The sequence below is a fragment of the Lytechinus pictus genome, chromosome 2 (genome assembly GCF_037042905.1).
Source record: "Lytechinus pictus isolate F3 Inbred chromosome 2, Lp3.0, whole genome shotgun sequence".
In the NCBI taxonomy this organism is placed as follows: Eukaryota; Metazoa; Echinodermata; class Echinoidea; order Temnopleuroida; family Toxopneustidae; genus Lytechinus; species Lytechinus pictus.
This window is the reverse complement of record NC_087246.1, coordinates 27,746,383-27,770,261: the sequence shown is the minus strand read 5'-3', so window position 1 is coordinate 27,770,261 and position 23,879 is coordinate 27,746,383. Positions and strand designations below refer to the sequence as shown.

At 35.5% G+C, this 23,879-nt stretch overlaps 1 protein-coding gene across 2 annotated transcripts in view; it reads right to left on the bottom strand.

The window, feature by feature from the left end:
- LOC129254471 (CCR4-NOT transcription complex subunit 1-like) overlaps positions 1 to 18,156 on the bottom strand; it is a 54,505-nt gene extending 36,349 nt beyond the window's left edge. For both annotated transcript variants that reach the window (XM_064114646.1, XM_054892936.2), the window contains exons 1-10: positions 17,864 to 18,156; positions 14,701 to 14,805; positions 13,850 to 13,948; positions 13,085 to 13,208; positions 11,943 to 11,999; positions 10,716 to 10,862; positions 4,514 to 4,626; positions 3,076 to 3,258; positions 2,069 to 2,350; positions 475 to 602 (exon numbers count right to left, since the gene is read on the bottom strand). In XM_064114646.1, the coding sequence (XP_063970716.1) occupies positions 475 to 602; positions 2,069 to 2,350; positions 3,076 to 3,258; positions 4,514 to 4,626; positions 10,716 to 10,862; positions 11,943 to 11,999; positions 13,085 to 13,208; positions 13,850 to 13,948; positions 14,701 to 14,805; positions 17,864 to 17,965 (1,340 nt within the window). In that variant the 5' untranslated portion in view covers positions 17,966 to 18,156. The remainder of the gene's footprint in view (positions 1 to 474; positions 603 to 2,068; positions 2,351 to 3,075; positions 3,259 to 4,513; positions 4,627 to 10,715; positions 10,863 to 11,942; positions 12,000 to 13,084; positions 13,209 to 13,849; positions 13,949 to 14,700; positions 14,806 to 17,863) is intronic.
- Positions 18,157 to 23,879: the final 5,723 nt, after the last annotated feature.

Below are 23,879 nucleotides of genomic sequence, written 5' to 3'. Positions count from 1 at the left end.
CCTGTTTATCATTAAATGGTGTCCTCACTTTAAAAGGATTTTTTTCTAAAACAACAATAGGAATCATTCATTTTGCTTCTGTTGCTGTTATTGATATTATTTCTACTACTCTCATCAATGATGATGATGATGACAAACTGATAGTTACCTCCATCATCTTATTATAACTTTTATATCAATTGTATCATTTATGCCCTATACTTGCTGAATATGATAAAACTAGCGATCATGTGACATTTGCTTCTACAACAATGGCTCCTTTACTCATTTCCCTGAAGATACATGGTTCGGTTGTCATATTGGGTTTTCGACTCAAAGTGACGTGAGGATTAGGATTTGGGTTAGGTTTGAGGTTAGGGCTTATGTTTGGCTCAAAGTGTTATTTTCCACAGGAACCACTGTTGCAGGAACAAATGTCATGGTAAAATTTGAATGAATTTAAAACTATGTTCTAATTTTCCAGCTTTCACATACCATGTAGCAATTTTTCTGTTCTCTTCTTCCGGTGGTGCCTTGAGAATGTCAATGACAACTGGATGACAAGGATAGTCAGCAAAGCAGAAGATATCAGGCTGTGATAGGGCTTGTTGGATCCATGATAACTAGAACAAAATAAACGTTGTTCCTTCATTATTCACACACACAAAAATATGAATATACAAAAATTAATGATTGCTCTTCAAACTGAGAACTATAGTTGATTAATGTTTTAATTACAAGAGTGACACAGGCTTTCAAATGACACTAACAATCTAGCCAAGCCTAGTTAGGATTAAAATTTCTCTCCATCTCTCTTTACTAAATGACTACTGTGATTCCATAGTATTTTAACCAGTTTTTCCCCCTTCGTCAACTAGGATTCTCAACTGCACTCAATCACAACTTATGCCTCCTGATCTAATGTTAGATACTTTTAACTTCTAAAAGTTTGAAATTAAATGCTAACAGGATGGAAGAGTCAAAGGCCTGAAAAATTTCTTTGGACACTGCCCCCTATGGCGGGCCGGTCAATAAAAACTTGTAATGATTGTAACATTTCCTTTTCTGAACTACCAAGGGTGTTTCACAAAGTTTTAATAATGAGTCGCACGTAAATGCCGACATGTATACGATATGCAACACGCAATCTTATTGTTAATACGCAGTAGCGCGCGTCCTGTTAGCATGATCTGACCAATGCGGCCATGCCTTCTATAACGCACGCAACTAGGCATTTAAGTGCGACTCTAATGGGGTGTTGCAAGAAACTTGCGATCAATTGCAAGTCAATTTTTGATTAGTGATTGATTGCTAATATGCTCCTTGAAACAAGAAGTTTAATCCAGACCTGCCAACCTCTGGGAATGAAAAACTGTATTCTGTGATACAAAAAACTGTATTTTCCCCAAAAAAAGTGTATTTCATAATAAAATGCTTGGCGCACTCGCCCATCACGGCGCTCAAGCTGCATGGAAGCTAAAATGCGCACTGCTCTTGCAGATGAAAAAAAAAACCAATGAAACTTGTGTATATCTCACCCTGGTTTTTACAAAATGATTGAAAAAAAAAACAAGTTACCTGAAATTACATTGATCTAATGACCATATTTGTGTACGTTTTATGAAATAGAGATGATTTTTCTCAATAAATTACGATTTTGTAAAAAAAAAAAAAAAAAAAAAAAAAAAAAAAAAAAAAATCGTTTTTTTTACAAAAAACGTATTTTTTGAAGAAAAAACGTACTGCCGTATTTTGGTTGCAAAAACGTACTTAATACGGCTAAAACGTACTGGTTGGCAGGTCTGTTAATCTGATCTGCTACAGCTAACGCTGATCTATCAGTTGTAAAATTGCAATTGAATATTCGCAATTGATCGCAAATATTTTCTTGCAACACCCCCTAAGTCATACTTAACTCTTTGTGAAACGCCCCAGGGTCCAGTAACACAAAGGTTAGCAATTGATCGTACGCTTGATTTTCACAATTGATTGTACGTTGTAGTCAATGGAATCAATCGTAGAAAATTGTTGTATGATCACTGCTAAGCTTTGTGTTATGGGACCAAGGTATCTATTCTCACAGACTCACCTGTCCTTCAAAATTCTTCCATACTCTAGTGTAGAGGGCTTCAACAGGGAAGACCTCCTGCTGAAGACCTCTGATCAATGCCGTCTTCACGAGCCTCAGTGATTGGCTGTCCCCGATGTAGAATCCTGGATGATCCAGTTCAAACACAACCTCCTTGAAGTTGATGTGTGGGGCAAGCTCTCTTACCACCTTGATGAAGGTGTCAACGTCCCAGGTGGAGAGCTGGCCAGACTGGTCTTGTTTGTCCTTGCCATCGCTCCAGACACTAGCCCCAGACACCGACTGTGCAGGAGAAAATACAAATAGCAACAAATGAAACTTAAAAGCCTTAGGACTATGAAAGACAGGAATATGGAGTTACACACTGTGAGACCAAAGTTCATCTCAAATGACTCCACATAAATTGAGGCAAATAACATACTTTGTACTAAATTAATGTTTACGCTATGAATGTGAATTGACTTATGCATACTTAAACTTAAGCTAATTGGATTGAAAAATATTGAGGAAACCGTAATGGCTTTCCAAATCGCAGCCATCTAAAGAGACTTTTGAAACTATACAAATAGCTCTATGAAACACCTCAATGGAATAACCATGGCTGCAACATAAGGAACAAAACGTAAGCTTCAAGCACAAAGATTGGGGGATACATGTATCATTAATGATAGTGAAGACTTCTTGTTCTTGGTCAGCAGAATGTACTGCTCGCAGAACATATATTTACTGCATTTGGCCCATATTCCAGAAACTAGTTCTGTCATGTACCTGAATCAGGCAAAAAAAATAACATAAAATAATTATTTTTTATTTCAGGGGCTACTTTTCACAACTTACTACCTAATTCTGCAACATCTGATAAGCTTTAACATTGCAATGAATTGGGATATTTTCCAGGGCTCCTTTTTTAATTTCCTGGGCTCTTTGGAGCGTTTTGGGGAAAAATTGCCCCCAAGCCCCCATGGAATTTTTTCCCCCCTAACTTCAATGTCTTTAAACTAACTGACCTGCAGAGGAAGGTTATCCATAAGGCCTGTATGGGTCCTGGCCATCATACCGATGACCTTGGCTACATTGCCAGCCGTCAATCCATTGATGCCGAACTGGACAAGGGTCTTGTGGCATTCCTCCACCGTGGCACAACAGCTGTACCCCATCTCCTGCATAAGCTCTGCCAGAGAGCCATCCATCTGAGGAGAAAAAAACATACAGGCAATTGATTGGAAGTTTATCGGACATACATGTATGTATGTCATGCTTTTCTACTAATTCAACATTCGATTATTCTTAAGGAAACGTTTAATGGCATTGAATTGCAATATGCAATACCCCTCTTTTTATTTATTGTTTTAGAAATGCTACAAAAATTGTATTTTGTGTAGTTTTTTTTTTTACACTAGAGCTTCCTTCGAAAACAATGTTCATTACACACATGGGGAGCAACAGAGTAAATGAGGAAGCTTGTAATAGATCATAACATTCATAAATACAAATGGTAAACACGAGTACATATGTTGAACATGAATTTTGTGTGCCAACAATTCAGTCATAGATAAGTGTAAGGTATTGCACCATACACAGGGACATTGAGCTATGTCCATACATGTACATTGTATTGGAATGTCAATTTTGCGGGATAAAGTACAAAGCGGAATGGCCCCCCAAAATTTTTTTTACAGGAAATTGCAGCCCAATGTGGGATAGTTTCGAGGTCAATAAATGCAACATGCACTTCTGACAGACTGAAAAATATCAATGACTGATAGTATGCAGAAGAACTTCCAACCTCTGGGAATGAAAAATTGTTTTCTTTGATCCCAAACTGTATTTTCTTACCCCAAAGTATACTATATTCTTTGATAAAATGTGCACTGCTCTTGCAGATGGAAAACAAAAAACACATTAAAAACACACATTTACCTCACCCTGCTTTTAACAAAATGGTTTAAGAGATTGCTTTTAGTTGATGTGATTACAAAATTAATAATTATACATATATTTTTTGTTACTTGAAAGTTACCTGAAATTACATTCTTCAAATAACCTACACTTCTGTAAGTTTTGACATACATGTAAATAAATGATTTTTCTCAAAAATATAATTTTCTGTTTTCAATTTTTTTAATATCATTTTCAATATGAAATAATTTTAGGAAGAAAAAAAAACAGTGCTTAATTTGGTTGCAAAAATGTTCTAAATACATCAAAAACGTAATGGTTGGCAGCTCTGATGCAGGCACATACCCTTAAAATCACTGCATTCAACAAGTGGGTCTTCAGATAGGCTAACACAAGTTTCAACTTGGGCTTGAGCCAGGAACAATACACTGTCCCACTTAAACCTAGTTGTCTGAAAATTCAGACCACTTTAAATTCTCCAGCAAACCAAGGGCTACACCTGAAATCTACCGTATTTTAATCGATAAAGGTGCATGATATACTCACCACTCCTTTAGGTATTGCAATGCTGTCAGAAATCACTCTGTCCATATGAATATCTTGTTTGTCACCATATAACAGAGGAGCAAGTACCACTGGTACTCGCTCGGGCGGAAATTCTGCAGGAAGGAAAAATAATAATTTATATAGATAAGCGCATGTATCAAACACTATTAAGAATGAAGTAGTATTAATATTGAAGCCCTTAATTCAGTTTGAGTTAATCTAAAGATCATTCATTTTAACACTTTCAATTCAATGAAAGATTGATCATATCATTATCAAACACATGCAGTGTGGAAGATACATAATACATGTGCAAGCCGGACTGTAGGACTGTATGTACATGCATTTGATTACCAACTACCCAGGACCTTCCAGGCATGTACATACATGTACATGTAGGATACTATGCATGTACAGTATAAGGTTCCTGTCTGTGTTGACACAGAGGAAATTCAGCAAACACATACACGGTAATATACAAGTGTTAAAGTAGACAAATCTACAGCCTGTAACATACATGTACCAACAAATATTGGCCTGATTTTTGCTTCATTTCTTTACTTCACTCTTATGTGAACCATATCACTATTTGTTTTAAAAAATTAAGCATTCATTTCGTTTGTCTATTGATAAAAACCAGATTGAAAATTGCAGTGATACTGGGGGAAATCCTTTGAAGAGCAGGTTTTTTTTAATCAATAAACAAACAATAAAAGAGCTGGGGGTTTGTGGCCTGGTCTGTGTTGGCAAATGAAATAGCTGAGCCAGGTACATGTAATACTAGCCCCGAGATAATTGGCGCTGTAGAGCCATAGTGATTTTAATCTTAAAACCTGACACTATGGATGAATAATTGTTAAATACTATGTTTAGATTGCTTCACAGTCTGGGAGAGCCTTTTTTTATTTAAAAACTCTTTATCTTTAATATGACATTATTCTTTAAAATTGTGACTTTATTCTTCTGGAAGATTAAAGGGACCAGCTAACATTGATTTGACTCTTAAAAATCTGAGCTGCAACATCCTATAATATGTCTGTGATATGTTGTAAAAAAAGCCCCGAAAACTATTCGAAAATCACTCAAAAATCATTACTTGGTGCTTTAATAAAAAAAGGTGAGAAATGAAGTGAGCAGAAACACCATCCAAATTTTATGCCATATACTGCATTGTATTAAACATTCAATTCCCCAGGAGACAAACAAAATGGCAATTTTTCATCACAGATATCTCTAGAATTTATGCACGATTTTGATTTTTGTTTCTTCCCATTGTTTCTTTGATCCATATTTAATACATCAATTACGTATACAGTATACATTCACATTAATGTTCATGATTTTGTTTTTTAGAAAAGACCTTGTGATATTGATTTATAGCCCCTTGCGATATTTTACAAAGACTGGTTCTACAAAAGACCCTTTCATGCAAGGGGTCCAAGGTAACAAACAATAAAACTTTGTACGTATATGATAAGTGCCCATTGTTCTGTCGGCTTGAATACAAAACTAAAGACACCGTCATATCAGGCATCATGGAGAATACATACATGTACATGTATGTATACACGTTCTCAGAAGCATAATGAATTCTAATTTCCTGAAAACTCCAAGCTACTTGCATTGTATGTGGACAATGGGACATACAAATGACAGTGCACATAACAAAATGTATTTTTACACTAGAGTGACTGGACCAAGTCAGAGTACCTAGGATCACTCACACTAGTGCGAGATTAGTATTACAGTTGTAGTAAAGCTCGCACCAAGAACCGCGTTTGGCAGTGGATTTCTAACTAGTGGGTCGCGCATGCTGCGACGCCACTTCTGGCATCCACGACTTCTATGGCTTGATTTTTCTGTGCGCGGCGGCATGAAATGAACCCTTGGGTGACCTAGGATTAACATTTGATCCTTATCAGCCTTGAAATCACAGATTAATTTTCAATGGTAGGTAAAGGGACATGAATGGATGTTTAAAATGCATAACTGATAGAATGACTATGATATTGCAAAATTTTACAAACACAATTTAGAGTACATTTCTGATAAATTTGATAGATACCTGTTATCATCCCTATGCCCAAGGGATTCATATAGCATGATAAAAATCCACCTCCGCCATGGAAAGCATAAATTTGTTTCTGCTGATACATAATTCCTTATAAAAGCAAAGGGATAAGCACCAAAAATACAGCTTTGTAGAAATGTACATGAAGTGTTACATGTACATCCGAGCAGCAATTCAAGAGTGAAATGGCTGTTTACATGCAAGCATCTAGAACATACATTCCCTGTTTTGCAGCTGTGTACTTTGACTGAAAACACATACTTTGATCACAGTCCAAAGTGCACAATTCCCCGGTTCAAGCATATTTTCTTTATAGGTACCCAGACTGGACAGTGATTATTCCACCATTCATGTTTACAAATTATGATAATGAGACAACAAACAATAAGACCAGCTGATGCAAGTACCTCTCAAAACAGAGATTGTGCAAGACATGAAAAGGTTATTGACAATGCATAACATTCTCACATGGAATAACACACATTCTTCAATACATGTACATGTAGGCCCAACCTTCATAACATGTTTAGTGTCCAGCTTCTTTGAAAAAAAAGGCCAAGAAGAAGGCCCCCCCTTTTTTTTCTTTCAAAATTAGCCGACAAACCTACATGTATAATCTATTCTTTAAAACCTGGCCAGACTAATTTTCCAAAATGGTTAGACTTAAGTTAGACTTAAGGAAATCATTGAAATAATTTTACCTGAGAAAAAAATGTAGTTACATTTTTGGGGTTTTACCCCCCCCCCCACAAATATATTACCTTAAAAAATAGGCAACCTACAAAATGGATGCAGGCTGGGACATTTTAAATGGCCTTACCAATATCCAAATGCTTCAAGCGAAAAATTAAAATAAAGATAATTACAAGTTCAAGATGGATTTGCATACAACATGAATCACACATTATAGGCTACACCCCTTCATTCAAGAGTTATGTTCCTTTTATTGAAAGAAACAGCAACTTTACTGAACCCAACCAGTACCAGGCAGTTTTGTGTTCACAGTACATGTAATAAAAAATCAACACAAAATCAAAGTCTTTTGAAGCAATGATTCTTGTCAAATTTGCTAGCATTTTATCATTCATTCCCATTCAAAAATACATGTACTGTCAGAATTTTCTGTCCCTTTTTAAAGCAAACCACACAGTCCTTGTGTATTCAAGTCATCTATCATTCTATCCATTCCGTTTGCATTCTCACAATGACCAAACAACCGTTTGATGGATCAATTTCAAACTGGGTCCAGTATGCACATGTATGTAGGTACGAGTGGCAATGATCTGGGGCGGTATTCTGAGGTCATTTTATCTTCAAACTATTTTATTTTATCTCTCAAAATGAAATTGGTATTCTGAGATGACATTTTATCTCACATAAAATTTCAAATTTTATCTTGCATATCTAGCAGTGCCTGCGTAGACTTGCCAATTGCGTATTTTACCATTGCAATGATGATGTGCTTGCGCCCATGTTACTTTGAAAAAAAAAAAAAAAAAACTTAAAAGAGGGTAGGGGCTACTTTATCTCCGTGACATTGACGGTTGATTTCATCAATATTTCTAGGTGAATTACATGTAACTGCAATTGTTGACATGAAATAAAGAAAAATTATATATCTATTGAGAATAACACCTTAACGTTATTCCTGTACAATCAGGAATTATTTCATAAGACTTTCTCGACTGATATTGTCTTTGACATGATGCTTGAAAAGATGCAATATAGACTTCGAAAAAAAAAAGATGAGAGTATTGTCATTATTTTATAAAAGAAATCTCTGTAAAGACGTTTAAGCATATAGTGCAAGCGTATTTGAAGTCAATAAATTGACACAATCTCACTCCTCTGCCACACCTCCTAGCGGAATGGATTTCCATTGGTTGAGTAAGATGAGAGAACTTAAAAGCGTGTTTCTCATTGGATATTGATTAAAAAATAGGTGTGTCTTACTGAGATAAAATAAAGATAAAATTGTTCTCAGAATACCAATTCGGAAAGATTTCAAGGGTATTTTATCTCACTGATTTTAACGGAGATAAAATATTTTATATTATCTGAGATAAAATGGATCTCAGAATACCACCCCTGATTAGTTTTCAGGGTATCAAGATCAAAGGTCAAATGTTACAGATTTCATATACCCCAAAACACTGTCAAAATTAAAGAACAGTTTGAAGGTTCAATTTCAAACTTGGTTCATGTATGCATGTAGGTATGACAATGATCCAATGAGTTTTAGGGGTCATGAGGTCAAAGAGCAAAGGTTATACCAAAACATTTGTTCACTCCACATTTACAGAACAGTTTGATGGTTCATCTTCCAAACTGGCTCATGTACTTTATAAGACTAACAACGATCCATTGATTTTTAAGGTGGTTTCAAACAAAGTAGTTTCAAACCGCCTCGATCATAAGAATCCCCGTTAAATTACGAGAACATTTTTAGGCTAAAAAAATACCCATTAATTATTCCTGCATTCACACCACCCCGAAACATACCCTTCGGAATAAGTTCCTGAAGTTACGAGCATGCGCAGTATGGTCTGAGAAGCAAGCAAGGCGCATGATTCAAAATCGCTAGCTCAGCAGCCACCCACGGCGCCCACAACCAACTACACGCTGGGCTAAAAGTTCCCGTAAATTGCTTTCACATTGTCAAAATACCTGCGACCTTTGAAAAATCCCCGCGAAATTTCTCGTAATTTTGACAAGTAGGCCTACCTACTATTTAGTGGGTATTTTTTTTCGGGGAGAGGCGTAATTTGCTTTCACATTGCCAATATTACCTGGTATTTTCTGATCGGGGTAAATTTCCCGATCAGAAAATACCTGGAACTGACGAACATCAAGGTGGTCTGAAACCACCTACAGCTCATAATTTGATGATTTCAGAAGATGGGTGTCTCATACATGTATATTCTTGGTCAGGCAATGGCGGAAGAATATAGTTTGCCTACGCACAGTCAAGAATCCATCTGTTTTTTCATATACTGAATTAATTCTATAAGTACTGTACTTTCTAAAATCCTATTCATCTGGCAAATATTTGAATAGTTCTTATTGCTAGCCCTCTTGAACATGCACAATTAATGTGATAACTTGCTATTGGATATCAAGGTAAAAAAAATCCTTTTTAAATAAAGATGTAGACCTTGGTGGTGCCCTTAGTCATGGTCACAGTTCCCTAAACATATTATATATGTAGGTACTTTAAAGGGATGCTCTGGGCTGAAAATGTTTATATCTAAATAAATAGAGTAAAATGCTAAAAATTTCATCAAAATCAGAAAAAAATTTAGTGAAATTATTGAATTTTAAAGTTTAGCAATATTTTGTGAAAAGAGTTACAAGCATGTTATCATGGATATTCATTAGGTGGGTTGATGATGTCACATCCCTACTTTCCTTTTTCTTATGTTATTACAAGAATTATTTAGAATGCCATAGTCCTTGTCCGAATTTGATGAAATTTTGTCTTTTTCTTTATCTGTTCAACAAAACATATTATTTTCAGCCTAGAGTATCCCTTTAAGGCCAAACTGACTTTTTCCTATAAATTAAGAACTTCAGGGCCTACATCACCATCATTTTCATCATCTTTGTCATCATTGTGATCATTATCATCATTATACATGAAACCATCATATTCATGAACACCATCATTATCATTACCATGTATGTAATGATTATCTCTTAATTAATTTTGCTCACAATAATCAAGAACATTATCATTATCACCATCTCTACAAATTACTATGTGTACTTATTTTACTTGACAGTTTAACACCCATCACTATATAACAACTACCATCTAACAACTATCCTCAACATCATCATCACCATCATCATCATCATCATCACCATCATCACCATCATCACCATTATCATCATCATCATCACCATCAACACCACCACCACCATCATCACCATCATCATCACCATCATCATCACCATCATCATCATCATCATCATCATGACATCATCATTCATCATCACCATCATCACCACCACCACTACCACCGCCACCATCATCATCATCATCACTAGTAACACCACCATCTTCTTCTTCCTCATCCTCCTCATTACCCTCATCACCATTATCATCCTCATCGTAAAATCATTCCTTACCTTTCTTGAGAGTCTTGGTGAAGGCCTCTAGCTGTACAGTTCCAAGTCCTAGCTGATCAGGCGATCTGTAAAGTAGATGGCTCAAGAGCAGTTGGAGTATCTCCACAGAAAAGTCTGCTAATCCACTCTCTTGCTGGTTACGTATGTCTATTCAGGCAAAACGGTAATTTGAATGAATATCAGCTATGATATGGATTTCTTTCCATTAGTATAATAATAATATTAAAGAACAGTTTTTGTGTAGCGCCTTACGCCTTACAAAGGTCTCAATGCGCATTACGAAAAGAAGAAAAGATGAGGGAAAGCTGCTGGTAATGCTATAATGATATCATTACCAGTTAAATAAATATTTTTTCAATCCAGATTGCATGCCAAGTTTGGAACTGAACATAAAATATTTATGTAAAACCAAGCTGCTGTTTTGATAGTTTTAATTAGACCCATATTTTTTGTCTATATGTTGCAAAATATCCTTATTTTGAACTCCTTTAATTAAATTAAAAACTGGATAAACTCTTGCTTCAATACCTCTCTGAAATTATAAACAGGATGTGTCGAATCAGGGTGTGATAACTTTGGAGCTAAATTAATGACTCCTTTTGAAAAGATGTTAATGAGTTCTAATCCTCTTTTTGTCACCTTTACACAATAGAGCATACACAGTGACTTCATCCTTCATCCACACTGGGAAGCTTAACAAAAGAAACCTGTTCATCAAACCATGACAAATCATTGTTTTTATAGTATGGTGCACAGATTCCTTATTGTTTTGTCCTCCAATATGACTGCTTGTGACATATATGAACACTCTAGAGTGCAAGGGTAACTGTACTTCAATAGACTTGTCTACTTCCATCACTCTTATCTCAACAGTAACATTCTGTGGAAATGAACATTTTTTTTCTTTGGAATGAGAGTTAGGATCATCGATCGTCTAATAGTTTTGAGTTACATATCACTTCAAAGCTGAGAGTCTCCTTCTGTGAGGGTTATTTAACTAAAATTTCATTTCTGGTGACTTTTTGTGGGTTTTCCAAGGCCTGGTAAAATATTTCCACGTTGGCTTTATCAAATAACTACTCAGAATTTGTTATGGTAATATAAATTATTAAAATGAAAAAAGGATGTAAAACACGTATGTTGAGGATTTGCCCATAGACATGATTAAATTGATTTAAATTAACAAAGTGCATGAAGAAATAAATGAAGAATAGTAATATCTCTCACCAGCATCTATGTAGGCACGGACAAGATCAGGCAACTTCTGCTTTACAAACTGGAGAGCTGTTGACACACAAAAAATAAAGATAAATCAATAAGAAGGCTTGGTAGTCAAAATTAAAAACTAAGAAAAATTGTTCACAGCAATCTACATGTACATGTATGTGTTGCAGTGTATTGCTAAGAAACTTGGATAATGATGAAAGATATGATTGATAGATCGGATGTGTAGAAGAAAAATGGGAGTTATGTTCACATGTAGGTGGAAGTGAAAGGTTAAATGAAAAAGGACTAGACAGAGAAAAATTAACAATAGCTGAATTAAAAATCAATCTGAAGAAATGAAAAAAAGCCACATCTTCATATAGAGAGAGGAAATATATATGTAACTTGGGAAGCAACATCATGAAATACAGGAAAATGGTAACCATGAGTTAGGATGCTATCAAATTTATATGTAGGTAACCATTTATCATGTTTTCTTAGCAAGTTTATTTTTTTTCAAAGCCTGCATGACCAATCATGAAAAAATGCACATGTATAATTCTACTGATTACTCTTTTTTTTACATTGCAGTTCAAATTTTAGTTCATATATATCAAAGTTTGGTCTAGATATTCTTTGCAAATGCAATCTTAAAAAAAAAGTAATGTGGTATCCACAAAATTTTATACATGCTAATATTACCTTAACCTGCTATGTACATGTACTCTTATAAAATATTTTTATTTCACCTGAATTTTCTCAGTAATACATCATAGGACAAATTATCTATCAAAGTAAAAATTTTATTTATAAATGTCCATTGTGAGGGAGTATATTATCATTTTGACTGAACAAATGATTCTGTATATATTTTCCTACCAGCATGAAAACGCATCTTTGAGCAATTCTCGGTCCATATTGCAAATGCAAAAATTATATTCCGCTGTGAAACTGCAATGTAAAGTATGACAAATGCAGTCTAAAAAGATGCATGGGTTTCAAAGTCTTGCGATCCATGTGGAGTTACGACAAATTCAGGCTAAAAAGATGCAAGAATATCATCAGAGAAAGATCAATCCCATGATTTCATTTCTTTTGAACACTGTAAACATGATTGGAAAATGGGGAATATTATGCAAGGATAATGGGATAAGTTGACTTACCTAGTGACCTGGTTTCAGATTTAACTGAGTGTGTCAGAGCAAGCCCAAAGACAACTTCTTGAACTGAAGTGAGCTTTAAGATTTTGCTCAGTTGGGTGAAGAACTGCTGGCTTGGCTTTAGACTCTGAAATTATGAATTTGAAAAAAAAAGAGATAGGTGGGTACATACATGCAATGCTGTACAGCTGTAATAGGGAATTGTATAACAGTATAAATGTACATTTACATCTATCTTTTTTAAATCTATATAACAAGGAAACAAACTCGTAAATAAAAAAAAATACAATACAAAATGAATGCTTAGCAGGAATTCTATCAATCTCTAAATTTTTTAAGGGATAGCAGCAACAATTACCGGTACATGAATTCTATCGATATTCACTGCAAATCTTCTTCATTGCACCTGCATTTTATTTTGATATATATGATGTACATGTACCTTTTTTAAAAATAAAAATTAAATTGTGTTGGTTACAGTGTGAAGCTTACAGTGTACATGTAAATTATTGTAAAGCGGCCAATTCACATACATGTACTGAGCTGTGACCTCTTACTGAGATCTGCAAGCTCAAAATGGGAACAAGAGAAGTTGGCCTGTTGTTTAGTGTCATCTGCATGCAAGCTCCACTAACAGTTTAACAAATGAAGAAAAGAATATCTCCAGAGCATCTCACCATGGCTTACATGTATGCCATGCCTCCATGTACAGTTAAAAACATTACATTCTATTAAGTTCAAAGGTTATGCACATAGTATTCAACTCACCTTCTGCTGGTGCAGAGGGTTGTCGATAGCAAAGCACAAAGTTGAAACAAAATTAGGTTTGGTGATAAGTAAAGAGCACTCCTGTATCAGCAGCTGCGTCTGTTGAAATAATTATGTACAAAGGAAAATTGTAAATAAGGGGGATGGAGTCATGTCCAAAATTTTTCTTTCTGGATTCTGATGGCATCTTACTGATGAGTTATACCATCAATAGAGGGATGTCAGAAATTTGTAAACAATAAAACAAAATTTCTTTATCAGAAGCCTATATGTATATAAAGTGTTCTACAAAGCAGCTCAAGTATGAATCATTATAATTCTAAAATAACTGAATCGGGTAAATTGTATGACCAAGAAACACTGAACACAAATGTTCTAAAAAAATAATGGGCAAAGACAAAGTGTTTCCCTTCTACTGCATATTGAATAGGCACTTTTGTGTCTACAAATAATATAAATGAGTATTTGGCCATTTGCTTTGTCGACTTAATAATTCTTAATTACAAATAGCTAAAATTCAATTTAATCAATATGTAAAAAGGAGAATGTTTACAACAGATAAAAAAACCAAAATAGATGATGCAACAATAAATGTTAAATTTCCCCAATTAATAAGACTGAGTCCACTGGGTTCATGGGTTGAGTATTGCACAATTATATATATTTTTTTTCTTCAGAGATGCTTATGTATGTACCATTCCAATGCTAATAAAATGTACTTTCAGCAAGATTAATTTCATGTTGTCACTACAATAACAATTTTCCTTATATGAAAACATGTGTTTCCTTTTTTTATATACATCCAGTAAGCTTTGCATTGTTATAAATGAAAGATTTTTCTTTTCTCTCACCTCATAAAAGTCTTTGCCGCTGCTCTTACCATCACAAAAGTCAATGTAGGAGAAGAGGCAGCGCAGCAGGTGCCTGTCTGCCTCTGGCCCGTTGTGAGAAACGAGCTGGAAGAAAATCAAGAACAAAAACCATTTTTTTAAAATCATTATTTGCATTATACACCAAGGTGCAACAGCATTAGTGCTTTAAGCAGTTGTCTAAATATTCTTTCTTGATCGTGAGCAGTGGATTCCATTCTCTAATTTCCAGTTTTGTCTATTAAACCATCCTCAACAACTTTGGTGTGGGTGACAAAGATATCTGGAATAAATTCCAAGAAATCTGATGCTGTATCAAACTTTTTGAAAAGAAATGATATAAACAATTGAAACCAAGCATGCAGTGATATGAGTGTCCTACTGAGTGATTGGCCCTTTGACATTGAGCATGTGCTTTCCATGATAGCCAAGATGGCGGTGTAACCATTGGCAAAATTTTCTTTCGGTTCCTAAAAGGTCTAGCATTTTGCAAAGGAAAGTCAGATTTTGATATCATTTTGTTAACTTAAAGGACAAGTCCACCTCAATAAAAAGTTGATTTGAATAAAAAGAGAAAAATCCAAAACACTGAAAACTTCATCAAAATCGAACCTAAAATAAGAAAGTTATGACATTTTAAGGTTTCGCTTAATTTTCACAAAACAGTTATACACACATCCTGGTCGGTATGCAAATGAGGAGACTGATGACATCATCCACTCACTATTTCTTTTGTATTCTATTACATTAAATATTCTAATTTTCTCCTCATTGTCAAGTGAAACAACGCTTGATTCCACCATGAACAGTTGGAACTAGCATTGCTTAAAACTATATGATTCAGTCGAATTAGTCCCTATTGTCAAACCTGTAAAAAATGAAATATTGTATAATTCAAACAATAAACAAGTGGAATGCCTCTGGCCGTCTCACCTGCATCACGCGATTCAATATAGCAGCAGTGCTGATTTTGAAAACTACTATAACTCGCACAAGATGTTCAGTGATACTTGGTTACTCTTATTTCCACGTTTTATGAACTAGACCAATACACTTACAGAGATATGATGGCAATTCAACAAATACCCCCAACGTGGCCAAAGTTCTTTGACCTTACATGACCTTTGACCTTGATCATGTGACCTGAAACTCGCACAGGATATTCAGTGATACTTGATTACTATTATGTCCAAGTTTTATGAACTAGACCAACACACTTTCAAATTTATGGCTGTAATTCAACAAATACCCCAATTTGGCCAAAGTTCATTGGCCCTAAATGACCTTTGACCTTGATCATGTGACCTGAAACTTGCACAGGATGTTCAGTAATACTTGATTACTATTATGTCCAAGTTTCATGAATCAGATCCATAAACTTTCAAAGTTATGATGGTAATTCAACAGATACCCCCAATTCGGCCAAAGTTCATTGACCCTAAATGACCTTTGACCTTGGTCATGTGATGTGAAACTCATGCAGGATGTTCAGTGATACTTGATTAACCCTATGTATAAGTTTCATGAACTAGGTCCATACATTTTCTAAGTTATGATGACATTTCAAAAACTTAACCTTAGGTTAAGATTTTGATGTTGATTCCCCCAACATGGTCTAAGTTCATTGACCCTAAATGACCTTTGACCTTGGTCATGTGACATGAAACTCAGGGAGGATGTTCAGTAATACTTGATTAACCTTATGGCCAAGTTTCATGAACTAGGTCCATATACTTTCTAAGTTATGCTTTCATTTCAAAAACTTAACCTCAGGTTAAGATTTGGTGTTGACGCCGCCGCCGCCGTCGGAAAAGCGGCGCCTATAGTCTCACTCTGCTATGCAGGTGAGACAAAAACAAAAGAAATAGCGAGTGATGGACATCATTGACTGTCTCATTTGCATGTCACTAAGTTGTGCATACTTATCACTGTTTTGTGAAAAATAAGCGAAACTTTAAAATGTCATAACTTTCTTATTTTACATCCGATTTTGATGAAATTTTCAGCGTTATGCTAGTTTGATTTTTCTCTATTTATTCAAATCTACATTTTTCTGGGGTGGACTTGACCTTTAAAGCAGGCAGAATTAATATAATTTTACAAGTTTCATTTTTTCATCTGCTGGCGGGAAATTCTTAGGCCTTGTCATGCTTATGTAGAACAGTATTTTTTGTGACCTGCGCTCTTTGATCGATTACAAACAAGCGCCAGGAGTCTAAAATTAGAAGAGATATTCTCACATTAGCAAACGATTAATTCTCCAAATGCCTGGCTGAGACTACTCTTCTTCTAAAACATGCAAATTATGCTAGCGCAAATAATCACTGCTGAATGATATGCGCCGTATAATTATAAATGAAACAACAATGTCAATGCATGCCAAAGCAAAATCAGACCTGTTCTTGTTTCATTCTTTCGGCCTTCGGCCCCGGGTGATGGTCAGAACTCAGAATTCAGAACGATGATTTACATGTACATTGGCCAGAGTAAATAAATTGGTTTTCATCCTATTTTTTTACACTCTGCAGTCATAGCAAATGAGGAATTGCAAATGAAGATATGGCAGTCGACAGTCAACTTGATTCTTTTTTTTATTATGTTGTTTTCAACACTTACCGGTAGTCGGTACTTTGTCATCATCCTAAATCAAATTGATGAATAGATTTATGGCTAATCAGAACCGCAATAATAATATTCCGCATTTATATAGCGCTTAACACATCGGAACGACGTCTCTAAGCGCTTTACAGATATATTATTACCCCGGCCCGGTCATCGGATCCTTGCATTGATTCTTTTGTATGGGATTGAAAAGGGGGCCGGGGGCAAGCAAGCTACATGTAGCTCCGCGCACCGCAGTCTCGAGTGCGCGGAGCAAGCTTGCTTGCCCCCTTTTCGATCCCAAAACGCAATCCGCCTCTGTCTCTGTTCTGAGCGTCGCGATATTAATGAATCCATGATCAGTGACACTGACCAGCTGACAGTGTCATGAAAAATGAATTTTTTTGTTGTCATTTTAAAATCCAAATGAAGACCAAAATTAATCCTGAAGCGTTCTAACTTCATGAATATTTTTAAGACAAACAAAAATTACATAATTTTTTTTTACTCAACCAACGACATCTATAAACGTTACTTTACTTACGCGAGAGATTTCCCCGACACTTTGCTTGTAATTCTTTTTGTTGAGATTGGCCACAAGATTGGTAATCTGAGAAAAGGCCAGCGACAGGGAATCCAGATTCATTATTTCATTCTTTCAAGTTGTAGATCATCAAGTGGGCTGAAATGTCCCCCCGCTGATCCCGTAGATACTGTAGAAAACTATAAGCAAGTGAAAATTCCGATCAGTAATTTTGTTCGGTAAAATATTTGGTGGTTTTTGACGATATCTAGGACACCTTTTCCGGTGCCATATTGCTGTTTCAGGTCAAAGAAGTTGCCAATTTGAAATACTCGTAAACATTTTGACATCAAGCTTATGTTATATTTTATAAGACATGAATTTTAAGCTTTAAATTAAATTAAGCTTAATTTTTAATAAATTGCAATTAAGTGACTATTCAAATGATTAATTCAACATATAAAAATAATACCAATAATAGTTTTAAATTAGGCCTACGAATACGTCTTTCTGTTCGGTTCGGTTCGCGTTTCGTTAATCGGTCACAATCACTCAATGGTTTCGGTTTACTCATCTACATGATCTCAACGTGCAGCAGAGTGGCAGTAATGTCAGTAAAGGGCTGAGTCATAGTTAGAGATGTATAATTTGAATTGATTAGAGTTCAGTTCAAATCAGTGGCGTAACTACATGGGGGACCCCCCCCCCAACAATCGGCTGCCCCCCAAAAAAAAAAACGGGGGGGGGAGAAAAAGAGAAACGTATAGTGGGGAAAGAAGAAATTTATATTATATTATTTTTTATAAACCTCAATGTCGAATAATCCGTTCCTCTGATTGGTCAAAACGGAGGTCATGTAAACGACCATGCCTTCAAAACAACAAACTAAGGTGGTAACCAAGGGCAACGGGCATAGTTAACAAGAATACTGCCCGTTGCCCCCTGATCCGCCCCTTAACGACGGGCATAGCAAAATTTGGCTGAAATCCCCATTTGATTGCATGCAAAATGTTGCTTTCTGCGGTGATTACGGATACCATAAATATCCGCGCGATTTGATCGAAAGTTTTAGACAATTCGCGCATTTACGCGCTTATTGCGCAAGTGCGCGCAACGGATATGACATATCGATGGAACGATGCCGATCTTTGACTTTTGCTTGTTAATTCCTGTTAAAATATATGGCATTTATTGAAAATAAAACTAGCTTATTAAGGACATAACGGATGTATATCAATCATCAAGTCTTGGGGAAGTTCGCTCAAATGCATGCTCGCAAATAGTGAGTCAGGTGAAAAGATTAGACGGTCACTGCACTTTCTAACAATAAACGTTTAACTCGTTCATGTCGTTACTTAACCTTAGCCTGGGACAATTGTCGTTAGCTTAGAAGTTAAGAGTAGACTCTAGATCTAACGTTAGGACGTAGGTTTAGTCGACTAGATCTAACGTTAGATTATACTCTAGTCTAAATTTTAAGACTGAACTTTAGATCTAGCTACATGCACTGTAGGCCCTAGACCCTATTCAGAATCAGACCCTAATTTGGTTCCTAAAAATATCTAGCCTAGGCCTAGTAGGGACTATCGGTATGAACTGCTCGGGAACTGCTTTGATATTCGATTTTGAGACCTAACTTCAGGGCAGGGCTAAGTAAGGGCCTAGACCTTACGTTAGCTTTGGGCCTAGGCCAGGGGCAGGCTTTTTTGTTTTAGTTTTACTAGATCTAAACCTAGACCAGGCCCTAACGTTTATGTTTAATAATTCGGTTCATAAAATATATATGGACTGCTTTTATATTCGAGACATGTTGGTTGTTTCAATTCGGCTCGCGGGTACCGCACTCGGCCAGACCATGCCCTCGGGCATAGTCGCGTTGCGGTCCCCTTGAGCCTCTAGAAACAACCATGCCTCTCAAAGCCATATATCTATATTATATCATATCATTATCATAACCTATAAAATTCTTCTGATAGCATATCGTGCGCTGACCTTCTCTTCACCAGAATACATCTCATCTCTTCTTGATTTTCGCAAACCTGGTCGCTCTGGTCTTCGCTCTTCTAAGACTTCTTTTGATCTCTCTATTCCCAAAACCAGACGGTCATGGGGAGATCGTGCATTTGCATCAGCAGCTCCCCGTCTATGGAACAATCTTCCAACTAAACTAAAAGACTGTAGATCAGTAGAACATTTCAAGGCCAGTTTGAAAACTTATCTAATGGCCAAATTGTAAGTTGTACCAGTAGTGAGTTAAGTTTATTGTAAGCGCATTGAGCACCCCTAATAGGGTGGATATGTTTTGCGCATTATAAATGTCTTATTATTATTATTATCATATCATATCATATCATATCATATCATATTATATTATATTATATTATATTATATTATATTATATTATATTATATTATATTATATTATATTATATTATATTATATTATATTATATTGTATTGTATTGTATTGTATTGTATTGTATTGTATTGTATTGTATTGTATTGTATTGTATTGTATTATATTATATTATATTGCATAAGATTTTTTTCTTCATAACTTTATGAAACGTAATTTGCTTTGGGCCTATGTGTTCATCATTCCTGGTGCTTGCATTATCTGTTTAATGAGATTTATAATACTGTTTATACTAAAGCATCCCGTTTTCTAGTTAATATACACAATATTTCCTCGCACTTCGAGTTATTATTGTTTTATATAGTGACATATTCTTCTTTTTCATGACTTATTTAAGTGATTTCCTCCTTTTAAGGTCTGAATATAAAACATTTCCAGTTCGTGCTTGCGTTCGCATTAGTGGATTGGTGAGATCTGATCATTATATGAATTCCTAAAAACAGTCCTTTCAAAAATGTTCATGTTCATGATTACAATGACTACAAAAAGTGCTTCATGTGTTTAGGTCTTTGGTTTAGGTGTAATTCTAACAAAACTCAGCAAGTGCTTGGCGCTCGCATTAGATGACTATGGTGAGATATGTATGCTCTCATGAATTCCTAAAAGATAGTCCTTAAATGTCCCCTTTTTAGGTCCGAATATATCAAAACTTTTCAGTTCGCGCTTCGCGCTCGCATTATCTGATCAGTGAGATACATATCGGGTCCTTGTCCTTGAAATGTATTTATTATAGGTCAGTATAATAGGCAATTGGGCTTGGGGATATATGATTTGATTGATTTGATTTATTTATTTCCACATTCCAATAACAAAAGTATATATACACAAGTGTAATCACTTTTTCTTAGCATAACATAACAATAAGCAAATGACATAATGAATAACATATGCATATATATATTCAATTGAATTGAATTGAATTGAATAATTCAAACAATCTAATTTGAATATATTTATACCTGATGATTTTTTTTAATTATCATTAAAACAAATAGCAGAAAAAATAAATAATTCATTTTGAAATGTGGGAGACCTCCATCTTAAGCTTAGAGCTTGAAATTGATAAAGGCCTCAAAGGGAAAGGGGAAAACCAGACAAACAGTGCAATAAAAGAGACTTATATATTATTGCACAAAATAATAGGAATATTACAAAAAAGTAGATAGGGAAAGAAAAATTCAAATGAGAAAGTTATAATCATGTTGATAAAAGTGAAAGTGCAAGTGTGCGAGAGTGCAAGTGCGGGGGGGGGGTTGTAATATCGGTTGGTACGAAACACACAGAGATTTTAGGTATTATATATATTAACAGTGTATTTCTCTTCAAAACAGCATTGAGAGAATAAAGTGTAGAGCATAACTTAATGTCAGGTGATAAATACCCCCCACTTTTCGGAGAGAGGGCTCGGGGTAGCATGTTCAATCATCCCCACACTTTTCAAGACAGAAGTGATATTTTTGTTTAAATCACAAATACTGTACTAACTAAGTGTTTAAACTGGCCTAATTTTGCATTCTAAAAATTCTCGCGCGGCTGCTCCGCTCCCGCGCTCAATATATTCTTACATCATGGATGTATGGTTATAATCAGTCCATTTATGAATACATGATTCAAATGAATTTTAAATGTAATTATAACTTTAATCATAAACGAATCAAAGGGTGAAATATCGGATGGTCTAATACCACTTGGTCTACTTATCAGTTCGTCCAACTTAGTCTAAATATATTTTAAACCCATTTCTTCTATAACCAGTTCGTCTAATTCCCACTTGGTCTAATATTCAATTCGTCTAATGAACAGTTGGGCTAAAACCATTTAGTCTAATTTCCAGCTGGTCTAACAGCACTTGGTCTAATTTCCACTTCGGCTAATTTCCACTTGGTTTAATTTTTTAAAAAGTTATGCAGTTTGGGGAATTCCAAAAGTTACAAATAAGACATTAGATCATTTAATTTTGTTTTGAATATTTTGTTAGAAGTCATTCATCTTATTTTCTCATTCTGTTTTTTTTTTCTACCTCTTCGCCTCATCCTACTTAAAATGGATGGGGGGGGGGGGGGGGCAACGGGCGCACGATCCCTAACATATGAATGTTGTCCCCAACAAAATATTTGAAAGAATTTGCAGTTTTGTATGTGGTAGCAAAATAAATTTGTTGTCGATGTCGTATGTTTTTTCCACCCTTTTCTTTTCGTTTCCTTTCCCTATATTTTTCCGTTTTCTTTCTCCCCCTTTTACCTTTTTCCCTTCTCTTTCCCCCTTCCTTTCTTCTCCCCTCTCACTAAATTGTTTTCTCTCTCATTTTCCCTCCCTCCCTTCCAGTGGCGTAGCTACGGGGGGCCTGGGGGCACGTGCCCCCCCCCTGAGATTTGGTGTGCCCCCCAGGTTCCCCCCTGAAAAAAATTGGCAGAGCAAAAAAAAAAAAAGGAGAAAGAAAAAAAAAAGGAAAAATCCAAAAAATGAAAATGAAAAACAGAAGAAAAAAGAAGAGGAAAATAAGAGGAGGAAGACGAGTGAATGAAATAATGTGAAGGGAAGACTTGCAAAAAAAACCAAACTTTTGCTTGCGCTTCGCGCCAGAATTGCCTGTTCGATGAAATTCATATCTTGCTCAATAGGCTGATATGGAGCAAGTTTTGAAGTCAATATACAAAATATATTTTAGCTCGGACATCGAGCTCTCATCAATTTTTTTTCATTAACAAATTTAAGTGTTCTAGCTGTAAAATGTCCCTTTTATAGTCTACATATCAGCATTTTTAAGCTCACGCTGCGTGGTCAAATTGTTTGATTTGCCAAGTTCCTATTGTCTACGTGTATTTCATAATGTTCCATTAAACAAATGTATTCAGACTGCCCAGATTCTAGGTCTAAATCTAGGTCATGCGCGATAGCCTGCATGTTCTTTATATTAAATATACTTAAATTATCCAGTTTCACATAAGAATATCAATAATTGTCTGCTCACGCTTCACGATCGCATTATTAATGATACCCAATTAACTATATCCTATTTATGATTTACAAAATATGAATAGAGTGTCCCGCTTTTATATATGTCTAAAATCTCAATTTTCTTCCTCTCGCGCTTCGCGCTCGCATCAATTGTTTAGTTACATACCTATCCCATTTATTAATACAAAAAGTGCTTAGAATGACAATTTTTTAGGTCGGAATGTCAAAAAAATTTGCTCGCGCTTCGCGCTCGCATTATTGAAATATATACCGTCTTCGTGAGTAACTGTAAGCAGTCCTTAACAGGTCCCTTTTCGATAATGCTAGAACAGTTAATAAAAATTTCTGCTTGCGCTTGGCCTTCGCAGTAACCATCTAGTTACATACGAATCTTGTTCAGGATCACACATAACATTCCACAGAATATTACATTTTCAGGACAAAATACATGAAAGTAACCCAAAAAAATCGCTCGCGCTTCGCGCTCGCACTTTTTATAAGGCTTATGAGATTATTTCATGTTTATGTTGTTCTATAAGAATAAAACTAAGAAGTGACTGATCGGGGGAACTATAGGTGAAGATAATTTCGGGCCCCGTCCCCTATTGGCGAAAGTCGGATCCGCCCTTGTGACACATACACACACAACGGAAAAAATGGTGCCC